General features: G+C 32.9%; 2 protein-coding genes across 8 annotated transcripts in view; one reads left to right on the top strand and one right to left on the bottom strand.

The window, feature by feature from the left end:
* The window catches only part of LOC126750147 (transmembrane protein KIAA1109), a 234,885-nt gene that overhangs the window by 166,262 nt on the left and 47,721 nt on the right, over window positions 1–20,902 (top strand). For all 7 annotated transcript variants that reach the window (XM_050459660.1, XM_050459664.1, XM_050459662.1 and 4 more), the window contains 6 exons: window positions 225–416; window positions 474–590; window positions 642–828; window positions 881–967; window positions 1,023–1,160; window positions 4,505–4,648. In XM_050459660.1, coding sequence (XP_050315617.1) covers window positions 225–416; window positions 474–590; window positions 642–828; window positions 881–967; window positions 1,023–1,160; window positions 4,505–4,648 — 865 coding nt within the window. The remainder of the gene's footprint in view (window positions 1–224; window positions 417–473; window positions 591–641; window positions 829–880; window positions 968–1,022; window positions 1,161–4,504; window positions 4,649–20,902) is intronic.
* Window positions 17,478–19,995, bottom strand: LOC126750152 (uncharacterized). The gene is made up of 2 exons (XM_050459675.1): window positions 17,702–19,995; window positions 17,478–17,651 (listed from the first exon to the last, which is right to left on the bottom strand). The coding sequence occupies exons 1-2, from the start codon at window positions 18,698–18,700 to the stop codon at window positions 17,571–17,573; spliced, it is 1,080 nt and encodes a 359-aa protein (XP_050315632.1). The 5' UTR covers window positions 18,701–19,995; the 3' UTR covers window positions 17,478–17,570.

The following is a 20,902-nucleotide window of genomic DNA, read 5'->3' as shown; positions in this document are numbered from 1 at the left end:
ATTATGTTTCTCGATTCCTAAGTTTTTATACGCTTCGTGCAGGTCTAATGTCTTTAATGTTATTTCACGATCAATTTCTACGTTTTCTGATCGTACTAGTTTTTTATTTTGAAGTGGTTCTTTCGCACATTTGTCAAGACCAAATTCCATTCAAACTTTGCTGAAACGTCTATTTTCATTCTTGCAGGTTTTTATTAAATGGTTAAAAAACCTTCTTTTTTTAGCTTGTAGCTCGGGATCATTGGTTAGCAAGGGTAAATTTTCAAACCTTTGCCTAAGATTCGCCGAAGAATTTGAAACTTCATTAGATGACTGGAAACCAGATATGACAGACTCATCAATAATGAATTTATGCGTAGTCAGCGATGGAACGTATGAAGTTTGTAGTCGCACTATTGCTGCAAAGGGTATCAAAGGTACTTAAATGAACCGACATTTGTCATATGATTTTCAATTATGTTTTTCTTTTATAGAAAATGCTAAATGGCTTTTAAACGTTCAGTGGCAAATGGAAGGTGTAGATATTCATTTAGATACTAACGTTGGAAAACAGTTGTCTGCGTTAGGGCATACTTTAACAATGCTTACAGGTACTTAAGGCAATAAAATTATATTTTCTGTTTAATATATTTTTCAATTAGGTGCTGAAGATACGGCTATACCATTCGATTATGATTCTGATGATAATGATGCAACTGATGGAACTAGGACATCTCAGGAAAGTATTTTGCCAGCCTTTGTGTTTGATCCTACATTAGATAATAAAATTAGGTCGAAGTTAATCGAGAAAGAAATGAACGAGCAGGCTAAGATAATTACCGATTTACGGTAATTGAAAAATATTGAAGGTAATTATGTATGCTAATACGCCCAATTTTAGATCACTGGGAGCCTCTCATGGCACAATCGAATTAGAAATGAAGAGACTTCAAGAATTAGAAACTATGGTTTATAAAGATTTTAGAAGGTTAATTTTGACTATATTAATCTTATTCCTACAAGTTAAATTTTGTTTTGTATAGGGATATGATTCAAAAACTTAGAAGGCAGAGTATGAGAGCATCGTCTATTAAAGGCAAATTTGGTCTGGGATCAAAAAGCAATACCTTCCGATCTAAATCCTTTGTTGTACCAAGTCCAATGCCGGAAGATAATGGAAGGTAAGTTAAAAATATTGCACATATTAACCATTGGGATCTCCGAACCCGTAAAAAATACTATGCTATGCATCTGGTTAAATTATAGCAAAGTTTTAAATAAGAAAGGCGTAAATAAAAAAGGATTTTTTTTTGTTATTTAACAATATTTAACGCCGCAGAACAAAATATATGACTATGAGCAATTTTATTGATTTTAGATTTATATGAAAGTTATTTTTGGCTTTTCCCGTAAGACCTCCTTGAGAAGGAGAGAGATAGATAGAAATTTATTACATGTACATTAATTTTTACCTTCAAAATGTTTTTAATATGCAAAAAGTATATACCAGGTGAGGGTAATGCACCAAACTCCAAGTGCATACAGTGCTTAAATTTCATAACGAACCACCCTTAATAAATCCTTAAAAAAAAAACACGTCAATCAAGATATATAGAGGGACGTTTAATTATATATTTGACGAAGTTCTGTCAATAATCTCCTTCAGCTAACCTCACAAAATTGGTTGACGTATCAGCGAATAGTAAGCAAAAATGTATGGTAATAAAAGTTTTTTTTTATCAATTTAAACTCTGGTAGGTCAAATATTGCCTCACAGTGCCACACATAATTTTAAATGGCAAAACAATTTTCCATCTTACTACGCCAAAGAAATTAATGCAAGTTGAAGCGATTTACCAGTAAAAATGTATGGTAATAAAAAGCTCATTATTTCTGTCAAAAAAGTCCAATTATTTTTGTATGGATGAAATTGGTGTTGGGATGCTAAACGAAAATTATTTGTATTTCCAACAAGATGCAGCTTACCCGCACCACGCTCTGACAGCAGAGTGGCTTATTGAACGGTTTTTAGGGATGTGGATTGGCAGCACAGTCGCCACATTTAACACCACTAGATTTTTTCCTTTGGGGGTTTTTAATAAGCAAAGTTCATAAAATCCCACCTGAAACTATTAATGATTTGAAGGATCGAATTACTCGCGAATGTAGATAATAATTTCTCTACATGTCTGTGAGAAATTTCATAACAGACTTTATTATTGTCTCGCGAATAATAGAGTACCTTTTGACCACTTAATAAAATAGGTTCTCAGAACTGATTAAATTGTTTATTTTTTAACCATCTTGTTACACCCTTACTGTTTATAAAACTATAAACTTACATTTTTTATACACCATTGGGTGGTAGATTGCATGCCCTTTAAAATGATGTATCACACTATAGGATAACCATTTGACATACCAAAGGTATGACATCGATAAAATATTCATTATTATCAGATACTTTAGCTCACTAGATTTAATTATTTTTTGGCACTGTTGAATGCACATTTTAATGCTGCTTACAATGATGTGTCACACGATGGGGGTTGCCATTTGACATACTAAAGTGAGTTTAGCTGGAAATGAGGGGGTAATTGACAGAGTTTTATCAAATATAAATTTCAACGTCCTTCTGTATGTCTAGAGTGACGTTGGGTGCGTTCCTCCTGACTCCCCCTGGATATAGACGATACCTTCCTTACACACAAGTCAGATTTGCCTATTTTTAGTTCCTTATATTTTAATCATTAATAAATATCTTTTTATTCTTATCTATTAGGTATTCTTTACTGTATCACAAGAATAAATAAAGTAAAATAAATATATAAACACAATAATTGTTTTACGAATATTTATAATCATTCATTAAATGAGTAATTATTTATTAATTTCGTAATTAGAATGTTTATTCTCGCTGATTTATCGCCCTGAAGGTTTTTGCTGACTCACGGAATTAAAATATTTATAGAAGTAAACATGTTGATTATATCCAAAACCAAGTGATTTCATTATAAAATCATAAAAGCAATTAAATATTATTAATATGTGAAATACATTTTTCTGTAAAATTATTTCAACATATATCTGAATAAAATATGAACAATAAGCATACCCGTCATTATCAAAAGGCTTATAGTTTAACATATTTCATAAGAAAATAAATGCACACATATCAACACGTGTAATATTTATCCATGACCAACTGAATGTTTGTCTTCACGGACTAAAGCATGCAGCCAAGAGCTCGTTAACACATTGCTCTGCCCATTCGTAATCTTGTCAAACCAACTGGATTTAAAATTATTTATGTTGCTATTGGTTCCACTGCGGTGAGCAAGGGTAAACGAATAAAGCATTGAACACAAGTTCCTATTTTAAAATGTTTTAAACGACATTAAAATTACGCAATTTTGTTATAATTTAAACGACCTTGTATCTTTTACGGTCTCCGAGATCCCAGTAGTCACCTTGGGATATCCTGTACATATTTTTTCAGAAATTAATACTACTAAACACATTTTATGTTTTAATTATTTGGTGTTAAAAAATTGCTTGGTTCAAATATTTGTCAAATTCGCTAGAATATTTAATCTTCATCTAAATGATTTTATAAAAGGCATGTCCATTATTTGCTTTGTTCTATACGACTCCTCAATGACCTCTTGTGTGTCTAATAGGATTCTTCCATTGTTTTTATTTTAATAAAAACGTCATTGGTAGTACATATGATAAATTTTTTTTTCTGATATTAACAACATACAACTTTTGGTATAAATTATATAACTTTCTGACTGTATCAACCGACACCTAATTTTTTATGATATTGCCATAAACATTGTATCATTTTGGAATCTCCAGGTCTGGCCTAAATAAATTGATAAAACCTTTCTTGCTTCTCTTTTAGATATGATCTCAAAAAGGCAACATGTTTCAGTTTAGACGCAATATTAGGAAGTTCCATAAGCCCTTATCTTCAGGCCATCCTTTTGCCTTTTAAAAGTCCATTTCTCTAAGTTATATTTTCAACATTAAACAATTCAAATTATACAAATGTAATTTAAACTATATTTTTCAGTAAATTATCACTCTCATACATGTCGTAAATAGGATTATGAATAGCACATCGGATTTGAATCTGCTACCACATGGTAAAATTAGAGCAAATAAAGGTTAATAACAGCAGTTAATGGACATAAATAACCATTATTATCTCGTTACTTTTCAAATGATTTGCAATAAAACTTAATTTGATAATAAAATAAAAATAAGGAAAGAAAAGGAAGAATAGCTTCATTCCGTAATCAGGAAACTATTAAGAGCCAATGAGGTCGCTTGACGGCTCGAGCAATACACCTTTCTACTCGCGCAGAATTTTGCTTATTCCACAATTTAGATAAAATATACTATTCCGAACAGTTGATCCAAATTTAACATAGCGTTTTTGTGGTTTTGCTGTTCCAACCAACTATTTTTAATTATCTAGTTTCGACACAAAAATATACTTGTTTTAAAATTATTTTAGCCCTGGAAGTGCTAAACTGGATACTAATGCTGGTAGCTTTGAAAGTTCTCCCAGGTCTGGACCGTCTCGTTCGGCTTCCTTAAGAGTAAAAACAACAGATCAAGGCCCCAGGGTTACATTTAGTGATACACAGACAATGAGCAGGTAGGTTTAATATTAAATTAATAAATAAACTATCGTTTTACTGTATTCAGGGTTATTACTGACCGATGGCGATGGTGCTCTAGACTTATATGGAAAATTGACATGATTACTCTGGTAACAGACCCTTTATCAGCTAAAATATTTTTTCTACTACCGTGCATAAAATACTTACTTTACACACTTCCCAGGATTTATAAAGTTTCACTTTTTACGCACTAGTTCCTAAATTGGTCCTTTTATTTATCGCCTTACTTAGCGACATATTTATAGGTATTATGACAAATTTCCCATTCTTAAAAAATGATCAATTTACACACTTACATAAATAATTATTAACATTGACATTGACGTTTATATAAAAAACAAGCAGCAACCTTGATTTCTTAAATAATCTTCTATTTTTGATTTTCTACTCAATTCTGAGTATTTTTGTATTATGACTTATGTCTGTGTCTCTCCTCTGGAAAACTCCATTAAATTATTTTACGCCTTTATACATCCTCATCTCGCAAATATTAACGGCACTATTTTAATAACATCACAATTTCCCAAAATTTGGAAACATGCTTTAGTCAAAGTAATTCCTGAAAACAAATATCAGTATTCTTTGCAGCTGCTTAAAGCAGACTTAGAGCTGACTGAAAAAATCATAACTGAATACACATTTAAATAAAAATAATACCTACTCAGTCGGGATCGAATTACTCGGTTTCGAACTTGGTTTAGTTATCCTGAAGCGGTCTCACATGTCATAACTGATGAGAGTTAGTTGATATTGGAAATTTTAGGTATTATATTAAATTTCGTTATTATATTAAATCGTTTTATGCTCTTACTCATTTAATTTTATTAGCAATTTTAAAATCATGTGGCATGTGTCCAGATCAGCCTGAGGGCCGCTAGTATTTACTATTTATGCCTGTAAATTTGGAAATGTATGCGTCATTGTGCTAATAATTTTCTTGCCGTCAATCCCCAATTTTACTTGTATTTTCCTGTTGATAATGTCTAAAATGCATTTAAAGTAATAAAGAGGGATCTGGGTCACGGGTAAAGACCATTCGTCGCGTCCATTCGGCTAGTGATTTTCGGCCAAATTTATTTGCAAGGCAGCAACCAGGTATTCGGGTGAATCTTGACATGCCGGAATCTTGAGTTTTTCTACTAGGGTACTTTTCATATCACTCCAAACGCCCACGATTAGGATAGTCAATCAAATAGTATATCCCGGATACCATGCGCAGTTCGCCAATCAGATCTAGATATTTGGCTCGTTTTTTCTGTTCTTTGCGGTCGATGTTAGTTTCCGCTGGTGCACAAAGCTAAGATATACAGGGAGTCCCACTTAAGATGTACACAAACCAACGTGTTGGTTTTTTGTTAAGCGACCTTTTTAATTTTTGGTAGGAGGCTGTGTGGCTATAATACGCACATTTAGCCCAGGGTAAGAAATGGTATATCTTATAGATGTACGTTTTAATTGGAGTCAGATATTTTTCCATTCAAGAGTATACTACCTTTAGGACACTATTTATTTCAAATCTGTTAAATTATATTGAATCATCCTTACAAAGTTAAATTTTCAATTTTTTTTAAAGTTATTCAAACAATCTTAAGTCCATACTTAGTTAGAACTTAAGTATGGACTTAAGTTCTAACTTTGATAGATATTGTTACACGGTGTGTCACTAAAATGAGAGATTTTTATTTTTGTTATTTTTTTTAAGTACATACTTGTGACGGCACTAGATGAAAAAAACTAAAAGTCAACTTCGACCAAACCACCATAATTTCTAAAGTACTTTTTATGAATTTTTCTATTTTTTAAGCTAAGTTTTCGTTATTATTGTCTAAAAACTTGTTCACATGCTTGTCTTGTTTGAGTTTGCTATTCTTTTAATGTTCGTGGACGGGTCTTATAAACTTTATTTTTACGCCAGAATGAAATCCAGAGGGGTGAGGTCTGGGGACCTAGGAGCCATGCTACAAAAAAACTGTATCTTCTTACAGGTGCAACATTATGGATCGGAGCGCTATCTAGCGGATATATAAATTCTCTCTATAGGTTAACGGCAAATCATGAATGCCTCCCAAAATTAATTTTGCAAGAATGCCAAAAATCTTGCACCTTTTAAAGTCGTATTGAAAAAGAAGGGTCTATTAATAGGGTCGTTTAAAATACCATACCACATATTTACTTTCTCAAAATATTGTTTTCCGCAATTAATTATACAGTGAGGATTTTCATTACTCCAATATGTAGTAATATGTTTAGTTGGTAGAAAATGTCGCCTCATTAGTAAATAATATTTTGGCAAATAAACTGTGGTCTTCGAAAAATTTAGTCTGCATGGTTAAACAGAACTACATTCTTCTCACCTAGTTGTAACTTCTTGCAAAAATCTTGGTTTAAACGTTTTAATTCTATTTCTTTTCAAACATCTTAAAACTTTTTCGCCCTTCGAAGCGTCTTAAACTGACTGTTGGATTCAGTCGGAAATGGTTTTAAATTCTTGCATCCTGTTTATAATTTCCGTCTTACTTCCTGTAGCACCGAACCCCGTTAATTAAACATTTAATTTATTTTAGACATCGTGGTGTACGATATTAAGTGACCAGGGTGCCTTCTAGTGAATTGTTATGCGGCCTCTCGGCATTTTCACGTACCATCTCCTACTAATTTCACTATTTATACTTTTGCTGCTAAACTTAAATTCATTTTAATTCTTTATACTCCATACATTTTATTAGTTTTAATAATGTGACAGTGACATCAACAACTAATAGAGATACTTTGTATATTCATCTAGATGGCGCTCCGATCCATAATGCTGCACGTGTGAGAAGATGGCTTAATGAAAATTTTCAAGATATTGGTCGCAATAGTCCTTTTGTAGCATGGCCTCCTAGGCCTGGATGTTTTTCTGTGGGGTTCTATTAAAAATAAAGTTTTACCCGTCCACGAACATTAGGAGAATTGAAAACTAGCAAAGCTATCTTAAAACTTAAATCAATTATTATGTTTTTATAAAAAAACAGTTGTTTATCCAGTGGCGGCGTAAGTACTAAAAAAAATAATAAAAATAAAAATGTCTTATTTTAATGACCCACCCTGTATCAGTATTAATCAAAATTAGAACTTAAGTATCTTGAGCAAGGATTTAAAATAAATAGTGTCCTAAAGGTGGTTTATTCTAGAATCAAAAAATATCAAACCCGATTAAAATGTACGTCTATGAGGTATCACATTTCTTACCCTGGGGAAAATATGCGCCTTATAGTCATACAGCCTCCTACGAAAAATGAAAAAGATCGCTCAACAAACAACCAATATATTGGCTTGTATGGGACACCCTGTATATAGCTTCTCTCCTTATCAAGCAGAACGATTTCGGGCTTCAGCCTGAATTCTGTGTTTATGTTATTCGCAATTGCTGAAATCGGCCACTGCCCAAATTTTTACAACGCGTTGTGAGTATGAACATTTACCCACGATGCCATGAGAGACTTTTTTTCGAGCACTGCATAAACCTAAATGTCCTGAAAGCGTTTTGGGTAAATTGCTTTACCCACATCGGGAAGGAAGCTTTGACGGGCTTTTATTTCGCTTTGTAAATTATTTATTTTGCCTTCATCGCGTTGTAGCTATTAGAGTTTACGCAGAATGCGTTAAGGGGTAAGGAGTCGGTATCAGTTTGAGACAGGTGTCATTCCCAGAGTCAGGACTCTGTTAAGAGAGTAAATCAAAATGTCCGTTATAGTCTTGTCCGCAGACGATAATAGTAAAAATTACAAATACCGTAATTTATACGAAAACCGTAGCTTCCACACAGGTATAAAACGAACACTTTATAAAGCTATGTTTATAAGTCGACAGAAAAATGGAGTCTTAGATTAGATTCTAAACAGAAACTAGTCAAAACGATGAAAGACTAGAAATTAAAAAAGAAAATTGCGGCATTAACTTTACAGTGTTACTATTTTGCCAAGAGTTTGCAGACGGTAGCTCAGAATTATTGGAGGCTTGGGATTGTTCGAAGGTTCACTTATGACTGGCTATTAAAAAAATCTAAACTTGATTATAACTATTAAATAAGAGGGCGCCACTTAGTTTTTTTTTTTATAAATGAAAAAAAACTAAGAAAAAAGATTTGGTATATAGGTTTCAATTAACAATTAAATGACCCCTTTATTATGAATTAAAATATGAATAATGTTGATATGATTAAATAAAATAAGTTTGTCAAAAGTAACATTTAAATTATGATTAAGCTACTAGGTAGATTTCAGCACTTGAAAAATAAATTGCAATTATTAAAGTTTTTAGTAAATATTTGTATTACGCAGGGGAAAGTTCATGAACCTTTTTACCTAAGGCATATAAGCATATAGCCTTAACCGAATTATATCTACTTAACTACTAAAAAAGGTACTGAAAAATACTGAACAAAAAAATAACTAAAATTATAGATAAGAAATTGATGTATTAAATTATGATATTGATTAAATATTTGTAGCAATAAATTGAAATTAAAGATAGATTTATAAAAATTTAAATAAGTGAAATAAATCTATGGTTAGTAATATTTAAATAAATGGAATAAACTGGCCTGTGTATTCCTCCAAGAAATGAACGGCTGGCCTTCAAAATCGAGGCTGTGAATGTATGCCATTTGTAGCTTAGCTATCTGGACTGGGAATCTCTAATACTAGCTCTAAGTCTGGCTCCAGCTCCACAGCTTACAGCAATTTCTCGGGGAAATCAAAACCCTGCAGCCATCAACGATTGAAGAAGAATAAAGAGGAAAACGGAAAAGTAAAACGGAAAAGTAAAACCCTAAAACAACGGTTGCCATTGTATTCACTGTCGATAAAAATGAATGGCGTTCAAAATGTGACACACTCACCTTGCTAAGTTTCATTATCTATCCATCAAAATCTCGGGCATCCTGCACCAGAATTATGAAATAAACAGTTCCCTAAAGGAACAAGATTAAGGACTATAAATTATAAACCATATTGGCCACTTCCTGCTTCACAAATTTCGAAAACAAAAAACTGGCCTTTTACGTGCGCTTCTACCTGCGACACGGGAACAAGTCCTCGAAAAATGGATGCAGTACCGACTAAATAAGTTACGACCCCACCTCTCGCCTGAGCTGTCAATGTCAATCCAATCAGAGAAAACCTCAATCAAGACCAACCAGAAGAGTGACGGACCGTCAACAGAAAGCATGAATAATAAAACCAGGAGAGTAATGCGTTACAGTAGTAATGTGTCATTGACAGTGTGAATTTAAAGAAATATCGATAAAAGAAGTTGACTGAAATTATTAATATAATTATTGAAATTAATGAAATATCAATGGAGCGTTAATGAACATAAGAAATAGAAAAATAAAACGCTACATTTACCCCCTTCCTTGAAGAAAAAAAATTAGCTATGAAATAGTTGATTTTTTTTTCAACATCAAAAGTCTTTTAACAAAAAAGTTTAACCTATACTAGTTACCAATATTTAATAATACCAAAGAAATATTCCCGGATAATTATTATCCCTTACTAAATAACAAACAATTCTGTTAATTATCTGTTCCACAATTTAGATATACAAATTATTTCTAAAAATGGCATCTTCTCGTATTAACTCAATTCAGGATAACTACGTGTATCACCCGTTCCTAAAGGAAGACACAATCGGTATGGACATAAATTAGGAAACTCTTAATATCGAGGAAGGACACAAGTTGGTAAGACAATAGAGATCTTGAGAATACAGAAGTACTATAAAACTAAGTTAAAGTAAACTTAAATTAAAACTTAAGCTAAAATTATGTACACTCACGACATTTAAGTCTACCATAAAAAACAGTTACTTTAGAACTCCAACCTAGGGGAACACTCATGGAAGTTGCAATCAACTTCTCACCAAGAGATGGTGTTGTGTGTAACAAAAAAACTACCCTTTTTAGATGGCGGATTCCAGCAACTAGAAAGAAAACTGGCTGAGATAACTCAAGCACCAGATAATAAACACATGGGCAAAATTTGTAACATCAATATCGATTGCCACAATAATTACCCACTACAAAATTCCGTGTGCCCCCAAATCCATTTCTGAACGGCACTAGAATATATCTTACAGCATATACAGCCATAATCTAAAGCTTCGATAGAATTTGTTTTTCAATTGGCTCACCTACATAAATATCCAAATTAATTTGAGGTGAGGAAGGATACCTTCGTATAGTCCTCTTATAATCCGACCATGGTCGAGACCACGCCAACAAAAAAACAAATCTACTATTGGTTTTTCATCACAGCATTCTGTGATAAAAAAATTGGACAAAATCCAATAATGAACAAACTGAACAGTAACGTTCATCCTCTGTCAGGTTCACCGACCCCGACAAAAAATTAGGCCAAAAATATAACCTTAAACAGTCAAGTTGACACTGGGTTTATAACCACCACTAGGTTATAACAACCCACAAAATACAGCCAAAAAAAATAGTCAAAACTGACATAAAGTGTATACTCATCTATGAAGTATGACAACCATCAATTGGTGGCCTTCTAAATAACGTATGGTGTATAACCATATACAGTTTATAATAGCCACCAAAACATAGCCCTCGGCTATAAAAATTAAAATGTCAAGTTTATGACATACTGTACATAACCACTAACAGGTTGTACCCAAAAATTAAAATATGGCCCAAATGACCAGATTATAACATCAAAAAAATAACAAATGGTAGAAATTCCAGAATGATGTCAATACTAGAAGCAGGAATCTAAGTGAAGATAACAATATATACATAATTTCCAAATACAACTATTTCAAAGAATCGGAATCATCATCAAGACCATTATTAAAAGGCTTTAAGTCTTTAATATGCCATTTACCGGCATTAGAACCATCTTCATTAGACAAAATATAAACCAGATTTGACAACTTTTTGCGGACAATACTGTGTACATACTTGGGAACTAGTTTAGTAGTAAACTTATCAACAGCGCTAGATAAAACTTTATTCTTACGCCAAACATGATCACCTACATTAAATGAGACATCTCTCTTACGCAGGTTGTAAGCTTTAGAGTTTCTCTCATAGGCAGTATGAAGTTTATTTTTTACCTCGGTAAATATCTCTTTCAAACCTTTCAGGTTCTCAGCATAAGTATTCCTATCTCCTGGGCAAATTTCCTGATCAATTTGAATATCCAAATTAACATTCTTATAATAATTTCCTGATAAAGGAATATGCCTCTCATAAACTAAAAATGAAGGGGTAAAATTCGACTCCTTCAATATACGGACGAAACTTTTCAATATTAAAAAGGACAGCCAAGCACTCTCGCGCTTAACAACAGAATAATTTCTCTCAGTTTTAGTGAGAGACCTGCTTGCATAAGCAATAACCTTTTCTTCCCCATCTATCATCTGAGTCAATACTCACCCTAAGCCTGTATCACTGACATCACTCTGAATAACAAATCTTTTTGAAAAATCTGGTTGTGAAAGGATTGGTGACGAAACTAACAACTGCTTTATTTTGATAAATAAAGCCTATGCGGCATCAGTCCATATAATTGATTGACCCTTTTTCTGTCCTTTAAGAAGATCATTAATAGAAGACATCAAGGTAGAAAAATCTTTGATAAAACGGCGATACCAGGAGCAAAGTCCTACAAAACGCTTAATTTCGGTAGTCGTCTTTGGACGAGGATAATTGACCATAGCGGAGACCTTATCTGGATCAGTCCTAAGAGAATTCGAACCCACGATATATCCTAGGAATTTTAAAGAGGTTTTAAAGAAATCACATTTTTCTAAATTGACCATAAGTCGAGCCTCTTGCAATTTTTGCTTAATTTCACATAAGAGATAATATGAGACTACTTGACCAGCAACAGTTCGCTGTTCCTCAGAAAGCTCTTCCAATGAAAACAAACCGGGACAACCACCTGTAAAATCCAAAGGGAAATTCTCCAATACATCAAGCTGATGATCACAAAAATCACTTCTAATATGCCACGAGCTATCATGAAAGTCTACTAAAATTCCAAACTGTTGGGCAAAATCACAACCAAAAATAAATGCTTGGGACAGAGAAGGTACAACTAAAGCATTCACAATCTCGCAATGTAATGGGCACATCAAACAACTTTACACATATATATGGTCTATTATCTAAAGGTTTATTGATGAATAGTGGTGAAATTTGTTCTTGAGGGTAAACTTTATTTTTCATAATAGTAGTTTCCATGAAATCAGAAACCTTAGCAAGCCTTATTTGTTAAAATAGTTAGGTTTAAAATTTAATTTTTTAAAAGATGTGTTTAATTTACGTTGATTATTAGAAAATATGAAAGAATAGAGGCTTGAGTAATAATATTGGTGACATTGCCTCCATGAAACACCCCCTTTAGTCGTTTATTGTCTGACATTTTTTACAATCTTGTACTTTGACATTCGGCTCTCCACATTTAAAACAAAAAACAGTCCTTGGACCCTTACAGTCATAATAAGAATGGTTAGCCAAATGACAATTCCAACATATTAACTCTTTCTTTATTTTATTAGTTGATTTATGTTCATGATTTTTGGAGCCTTGCTGTATATCATGAGAAGTACTAGGTTTATTTGCAAATTCTTCCACTGAGTTTTTATTTTTATTAATATTTTGAAAGAAAGGTTTTCTATTAGAATCATTTTTAGAAAACTTGATTTTAGAAAATTTATTAGTAGATACTTCTGAAACATTATTAATTTTATTTTTATTCTTTAAATAATCAGATTCTTCAAGTTTCCTACAAATCTCAGAAAGTTGAGAAATGGAATTAATTTCTATTAAAGCCAATCTATCAATGAAGTCAGGCAACAAATTATTTTTAACAAACTTAATCTTAGTACATTCTGCTGGCACACGAGAAAGCCTAGCAAAAAGAACCTCCAAATGAGCAATGAAAACTACAGTATTTTCTCCTTTTTTTTGCTTTCTTTTCTTAATTTGATCCCAAATTTCATCATCTATATCATCATGTAAAAAATCTATTTTTAATTTATTAACTAGGGAACACCAATCACCAACAGTTGACTTGACACTCCTATACCACACAAATGCATCACCAATAAAAAATTCTGCTGTAGACTGAAATAATGTATCCTCAGATACATCTCGAGCCTGAGCCAATTCAGTTAAGGTTTCCAAAAAATTATAAAGTTGATGAAAATTATAAAGTTATGAGAATCTCCATTAAACTTAACTTGCCATTCACTAATAGGAACATTTCGAGTAGCACAATGGACTATTGGAGCAGCTACATTTACAACTGGAGCAGAGGAATGAGTTACTGGTTCTGAATCAGCCTTGGGAAAAATTTTATCAAAAAGATCTGCTTCAAGAGCTAAACAAGTGGCTGTAATTTCCTGACTATAAGCTTGAATTTCTTCAGCTTTTTCTTCAAACATAGGAATTCGTTTAGCCCTACCAGCTACATGAGACAAACGAGATTTCATTCGAGCAACAGCTGAATCAGAAGCTACATCCTCAAATTCTTCAATGACACTTGCAATGATTGCACTTGCTTGACACAAGCAATGGAATCTAAACTCTTTTTAATGTCAGCTCTTTCCCTATCATAATCTAATTTAACTTCCTGTAAAGTTATGCTAGATCCCGGAGAAGTTTGTTCCTTTTTTAGAATTCTCAATAAAATCCTTCTTTTGTCAGCAACATTTCGAACAGTAGCAACTAAACAAATTTTCAATTCGTAATCTAGTTCATGTTTTAACAAATGATTAGGTTGGAAATTATACAAATCCATGGTGTCAAAAAAATTGTTCCAAAGAATTCAAGAATAAAATTAAATAAAAAAAATTAAATGTCTGAAATGACCTCACCTAAGAAACTTGATGGCATGAAATGAAATGGATCTAGGTTGACTTTATATGACAAAACAATATGAGACGACAATATCTCTCAAAAATTGTAGAATTAAAACAATGTCAGTGGCACAATGATGCATAAACCTTTGTTTAAGGAATGACTTTTAAAAAAAATTGTACAGAAAAATTTACTTTTAGTGAGCCAAAACTAATGTTTTTTCCAAATATGGAATTGCTTAATTGTTCAAATCAAACACAATTATAAATAGTCTGGGTTGGTTCTAGATTTGAATTGAAAAATTGCAGTATTAAATGTTACTGTATGTAATAGCACTCATTAGTTTTGGGTATATCAAAATTGAAAAATAATAGTTTTAAAACAATTTATTAATCTGTATCACCTTGTATAATATATGCATATGTTACTCATAAATTATGTTCCTTCCAAAAACTATAAGTCAGAATAGCATTTCAAATCCCAAATAGATTTGCCATACAGAAACCTAAATGAAGTGGTGACACCATGTATAATTAAAATGTGAATTTCCACAACTATCCAAAAAAAATTTTAATTTACTCAGCAATACCTCTGGAATCCAGAATAATCAAGGAAGTGAAATGTTTACAAGTATAAACTTCTCAAAGTTTAATTTAAAGATATTAATAATAAATATTTTACTTTTCTAATAATTGTGATCCATTACAATTCGAACATTAAAGATATCTTGTCCCTAAAAAATTATTAAAATCCTCTTAATGTCCCTGAACACTATGCAAGTAAGTACATACTTTCTTATACACCCAGCATATACTAAACACACTGTATTGTCCCAAATTGTCAAATCATAGTCCTTAACAAGGATACCTCGAAAAACAATAAATATCAAAAATATCATATATAAACACTTTCCTAGCAAGGGTTTTCCTCTAAATTGTATACACTCTGTATACCAACAATTACTAATAAAATTATGGCCAATAAATTATAATCAAATTTGATATTTGCTTTGCTCAAAAACAATAAAAGCACTCTAAAACTCCACCCATCCAAGGTATTATCAATATTTTCAAAAAATTAAAAGATTATTAAAATAGATCAATAAAAATAGCCAATCTGGGCCTCACGTTTATGGGCGTCATTTTCTGCGGCATTAACTTTACAGTGTTACTATTTTGCCAAGAGTTTGCAGACGGTAGCTCAGAATTATTGGAGGCTTGGGATTGTTCGAAGGTTCACTTATGACTGGCTATTAAAAAAATCTAAACTTGATTATAACTATTAAATAAGAGGGCGCCACTTAGTTTTTTTTTTTATAAATGAAAAAAAACTAAGAAAAAAGATTTGGTATATAGGTTTCAATTAACAATTAAATGACCCTGGATAAAGTAGATTTAAAGAGGCAAAAAAAAATATATCTTAACAATACAACCAAATTATATTTACATCAAAGATATGTATACACCTCATTTTCTAATCTGTTAAATATTAATAATTTATTATGAATTAAAATATGAATAATGTTGATATGATTAAATAAAATAAGTTTGTCAAAAGTAACATTTAAATTATGATTAAGCTACTAGGTAGATTTCAGCACTTGAAAAATAAATTGCCTTTATTAAAGTTTTTAGTAAATATTTGTATTACGCAGGGGAAAGTTCATGAACCTTTTTACCTAAGGCATATTAGCCTTAACCGAATTATATCTACTTAACTACTAAAAAAGGTACTGAAAAATACTGAACAAAAAAATAACTAAAATTATAGATAAGAAATTGATGTATTAAATTATGATATTGATTAAATATTTGTAGCAATAAATTGAAATTAAAGATAGATTTATAAAAATTTAAATAAGTGAAATAAATCTATGGTTAGTAATATTTGAATAAATGGAATAAACTGGCCTGTGTATTCCTCCAAGAAATGAACGGCTGGCCTTCAAAATCGAGGCTGTGAATGTATGTTATTTGTAGCTTAGCTATCTGGACTGGGAATCTCTAATACTAGCAAGTCTGGCTCCAGCTCCACAGCTTACAGCAATTTCTCGGGGAAATCAAAACCCTGCAGCCATCAACGATTGAAGAAGAATAAAGAGGAAAACGGAAAAGTAAAACGGAAAAGTAAAACCCTAAACCAACGGTTGCCATTGCCACTGTCGATAAAAATGAATGGCGTTCAAAATGTGACACACTCACCTTGCTAAGTTTCATTATCTATCTATCAAAATCTCGGGCATCCTGCACAAGAATTATGAAATAAACAGTTCCCTAAAGGAACAAGATTAAGGACTATAAATTATAAACCATATTGGCCACTTCCTGCTTCACAAATTTCGAAAACAAAAAACTGGCCTTTTACGTGCGCTTCTACCCGCGACACGGGAACAAGTCCTCGTAAAATGGATGCAGTACCGACTAAATAAGTTACGACCCCACCTCTCGCCTGAGCTGTCAATGTCAATCCAATCAGAGAATACATCAATCAAGACCAACCAGAAGAGTGACGGACCGTCAACAGAAAGCATGAATAATAAAACCAGGAGAGCAATGCGTTACAGTAGTAATGTGTCATTGACAGTGTGAATTTAAAGAAATATCGATAAAAGAAGTTGACTGAAATTATTAATATAATTATTGAAATTAATGAAATATCAATGGAGCGTTAATGAACATAAGAAATAGAAAAATAAAACGCTACAAAATATTATGACCAGTTCTTGTGTTTGTGATTGTATGTACTTTCCATGTAATAGTTGCATTAAATGTGGGTTGAACAATGCCTCCTTGCTTCGCTTTGGGTAATTGTTCTGTATTTTAAACGATGAACAATGAACACTTTGGTCAGTTCTTGATGATGAATTTATTTTAAATTTTTTATACAAGAGTTTTTTTAAATTAACAAAATTTTAATTTATATGGTTGCTTGCTTGTCGTTTTTGACAGAAGAAGAGTCGAGGCGTCCCGTCAGGGGCGCTGTGGTCTCAAGGTAAGTGGCGCGTTACAAACGCCGTCCGATAGATGGCGTCAGTAGGACTGAACTTTGAATGAAATAAAGTTGAGGGTACACTCGTAGTCCGAACATCCCGCCGCCTTTGAAAGGCTGACCTTTCAACATGACTTGAGCGTTACAAAACATCAATAGGCAACAAACAAACCTTCGTTGTTGCTCTCTTCAAGAAACCATTCTTAGTCTTAATGGTGACCACCCTAACGAGGCCATCAGCACCGGGATGGACTGCAGAAATTCTACCCAAGGTCCAGTAGGCTGGGGGAGTATTTTCTTTCTTAACAATCACTAAGGCACCAATTTGTAAGTTGGGATCCTTATTGAAACGCCATTTACTGCGTTCCTGGAGGGTGTGAAGGTAATCATGGCTCCATCGTCTCCAGAACTGCTGGAAAAGCTTCTGAACATGAAGAAGTCGCTTTACCAAATTAGTGTGAGAATCTTCCAGGTTTCTCTGAGGCAATGCCGTCATTGGCTGTCCAATAATGAAATGGGCTGGGGTAAGAGCCTCCAGGTCATTAGGATCAGGAGAAAGGCTTATAAGCGGCCGAGAGTTTAAGACGGCTTCCACCTGTACCAATAATGTATACATTTCCTCGAAATTAAGAGGATGATCATTATGTAAAACACGCTTGAGATGATGCTTGCAAGATTTCACAGCACTCTCCCAAAGACCTCCAAATGTTGGGGATCTAGCTGGAATAAAATGCCAATTTATCTGAGTTTGGTTCAAATAATCTCTTAAGACACCGCCATTAACAATGTTTTGCAAACGTTTCAACTCATTGTCTGCGCCAACGAAAGCAGTAGCGTTATCTGAGTAAATATCTGTGCACAAACCTCTACGCGAAACAAAACGTTTCAGCAAATTTAAGAAAGCATCTGTGGACAAATCCGTGACTAAATCTATGTGCAAAGCTTTCGTAGCCATACACACAAAAATCGCGACATAACATTTTATTATTTTTCTGTTTTTGGTTTGGCCATCCTTTAAATTAAAGGGGCCTGCATAATCGATTCCAACAGAAAGAAACACTTTAGAAGGTTTTACGCGGACAGAAGGCAAATCGCCCATTTTATAAGTCAAATTAGGCGAGTTGGCTCGGAAACATTTGATACAATTTCTAATACAGGATTTGACTGCCATTTTGCCGTCAATAATCCAATATTTTTGGCGTATATGTGATAACGTTCCTTGATTTCCGGCGTGTAAAGCTCTTAAATGCTCGGAATGTATCAGTAAACTTGTAAATTTATGTTTTTTCGGCAATAAAATTTAATGTTTTGAACATCATGTCGACCTTTAGAGCGATCTATGAATCTAAAGACGTAGGCCGCAACTCTTATTAATTGACTAAAAGAAGAAAATTTAGAAAAAAGTTCATCAAAATTAAACAGGTTATCGGTCTGACATAGAAAATTCATATTTTGATTCTTGAATTCGGGAACATCTACAGGATTTTTGGAAAAATATGAAATATTGGTGGCTTCAGGCCAATTTTCTTTATCCTGTCTAAGGAACGAAGGACCATTCCAATATAAACTATTGGACAAAAAATCGTTAGTTTGAGAACCTCTAGACAATATATCAGCTGGGTTTTCATGAGTTGAAATATGATTCCAATCAGTTATATTGGTTAACTGTTGGATTTCAGAGACACGATTGCATATAAAAGTTTGCCAAGTTTTAGGCTCTCTTGACAACCAAGCTAACACTATGGTTGAATCAGTCCATAGATATATATTCTGAATCTCAAAGGAAATAGTGCTTAAACACTTGCTCACTAATCTAGCTAAGAGCACTGCAGCTTGGAGCTCAAGTCTTGGAATACTAATTGCCTGTACAGGAGCTACTCTTGTTTTGGCAAAGTACAAACGACAATCTATGGCTCCAACATTATTAATAGATCTTAGATAAACGCTACAGCCATAAGCACTCTCACTAGAGTCAGAAAAGCCATGTAATTCGACCAAATTAGCACCTTTAATTAAAACTTGTCGAGGTATTTGTATAGTATTAATATTAAATAATTGTTTCTTATATTCACACCATTGGGAATGTAATTCTATGGGTAAATTTTCATCCCATGATAATTGAAGTTTCCACAACTGTTGAATGATTAATTTTGCTCGGATAATTATGGGTCCAAGGAATCCCAATGGATCATATATTTTTGAAATGAAACTCAATATTGATCTCTTGGTAACGGAATTTGTCAGAGAATCTTCAAGTTGAAGTTTATAAATAAAACAATCAGACGTGGGTATCCAAGAAATTCCCAATGTTTTAGTGGTATTCTCATCTGATATGACATATTCTGATAAAGAATAATCATCATTACCTTCTAAAAACACACGGGAGTCATTTGACTTAAATTTTCTAATTTCAAATCCATAACCAGACAAGATTTTAGTAATGTTGTTTTTTACTTGAATTAAAGACTCTAAAGAAGGGTTACTAAGTAAAAAATCATCCACATAAAAATTTGAGCCTATAAAATCACTTTCAATAGGATAATTGGTTCGGATATCATCAGAAATTTGCTTAAGGCATCTAGTGGCTAAAAATGAACTTGAAGCTAAACCATAAGTTACCGTATTTAGGCAAAACTCTTTAACAGGCAATGAAGGATCTTCGCGCCAATGTATCCGCTGCAAATTTCTGTGTTCCGGATGTACATTTATTTGTCTGTACATTTTGGTTAAATCTCCTGTCAACGTATAATCATGATGACGGAATTTCAAAAGAATGGAACATAAGTCAGGTTGAACAGTGGCACCAACCTTTAAAACATCATTTAAACTTATATTGGTTGATGACTTTTGGCTACCATTAAAAACAACACGCAATTTAGTAGTGGTGCTTTCAGCCTTCTCAACACAATGATGAGGCAAATAGAAACATAAATCGTTTCCAACATTGTACTCGACTTCAGACATGTGAGTCAAAGTTTCATATTCTCTCATGAATGAAGTATACATTTCACACATCTGGGAATTTTTTGAAAGTTTTCTCTCAACAGAATACAAAGTAGGTAAAGCTATACCTCTAGTTTCACCTAAATCGGTATAATTATCCTTTAGAGGTAATTTTACTACAAAACGCCCTGCAACATCTCTTGTTGTATTATCTAAAAAATGCCTTTCAACTTCTGCTTCTTCTTGGGTGAGTACAGGCTTATTTAAATGAATCTCCTCGACAGACCAAAACCTTTCCAACTGTTTAGCCAAATCAATAGTAGATAACATACTCTGAGAAGCAAGATGATTTTTCTTTTGCATTTGCAAATTTCCACTGACAAGATACCCAAATAAAGATTTTTGCAAAACAGGTAAATTCCTACCTAAT

The sequence above is a fragment of the Anthonomus grandis genome, chromosome 2 (assembly GCF_022605725.1).
Source record: "Anthonomus grandis grandis chromosome 2, icAntGran1.3, whole genome shotgun sequence".
Taxonomy (NCBI): domain Eukaryota; kingdom Metazoa; phylum Arthropoda; class Insecta; order Coleoptera; family Curculionidae; genus Anthonomus; species Anthonomus grandis.
This window is presented reverse-complemented; position numbering and strand designations above follow the sequence as displayed.

Coding starts and splice junctions, on each gene's coding strand:
- LOC126750152 (XM_050459675.1), bottom strand. CDS start 18,700: ATGGCAGTCAAATCCTGTATTAGAAATTGTATCAAATGTTTCCGAGCC. Junction 17,652..17,701: donor TGAAGAGAGCAACAACGAAG/GTTTGTTTGTTG, acceptor TCATGTTGAAAG/GTCAGCCTTTCAAAGGCGGC.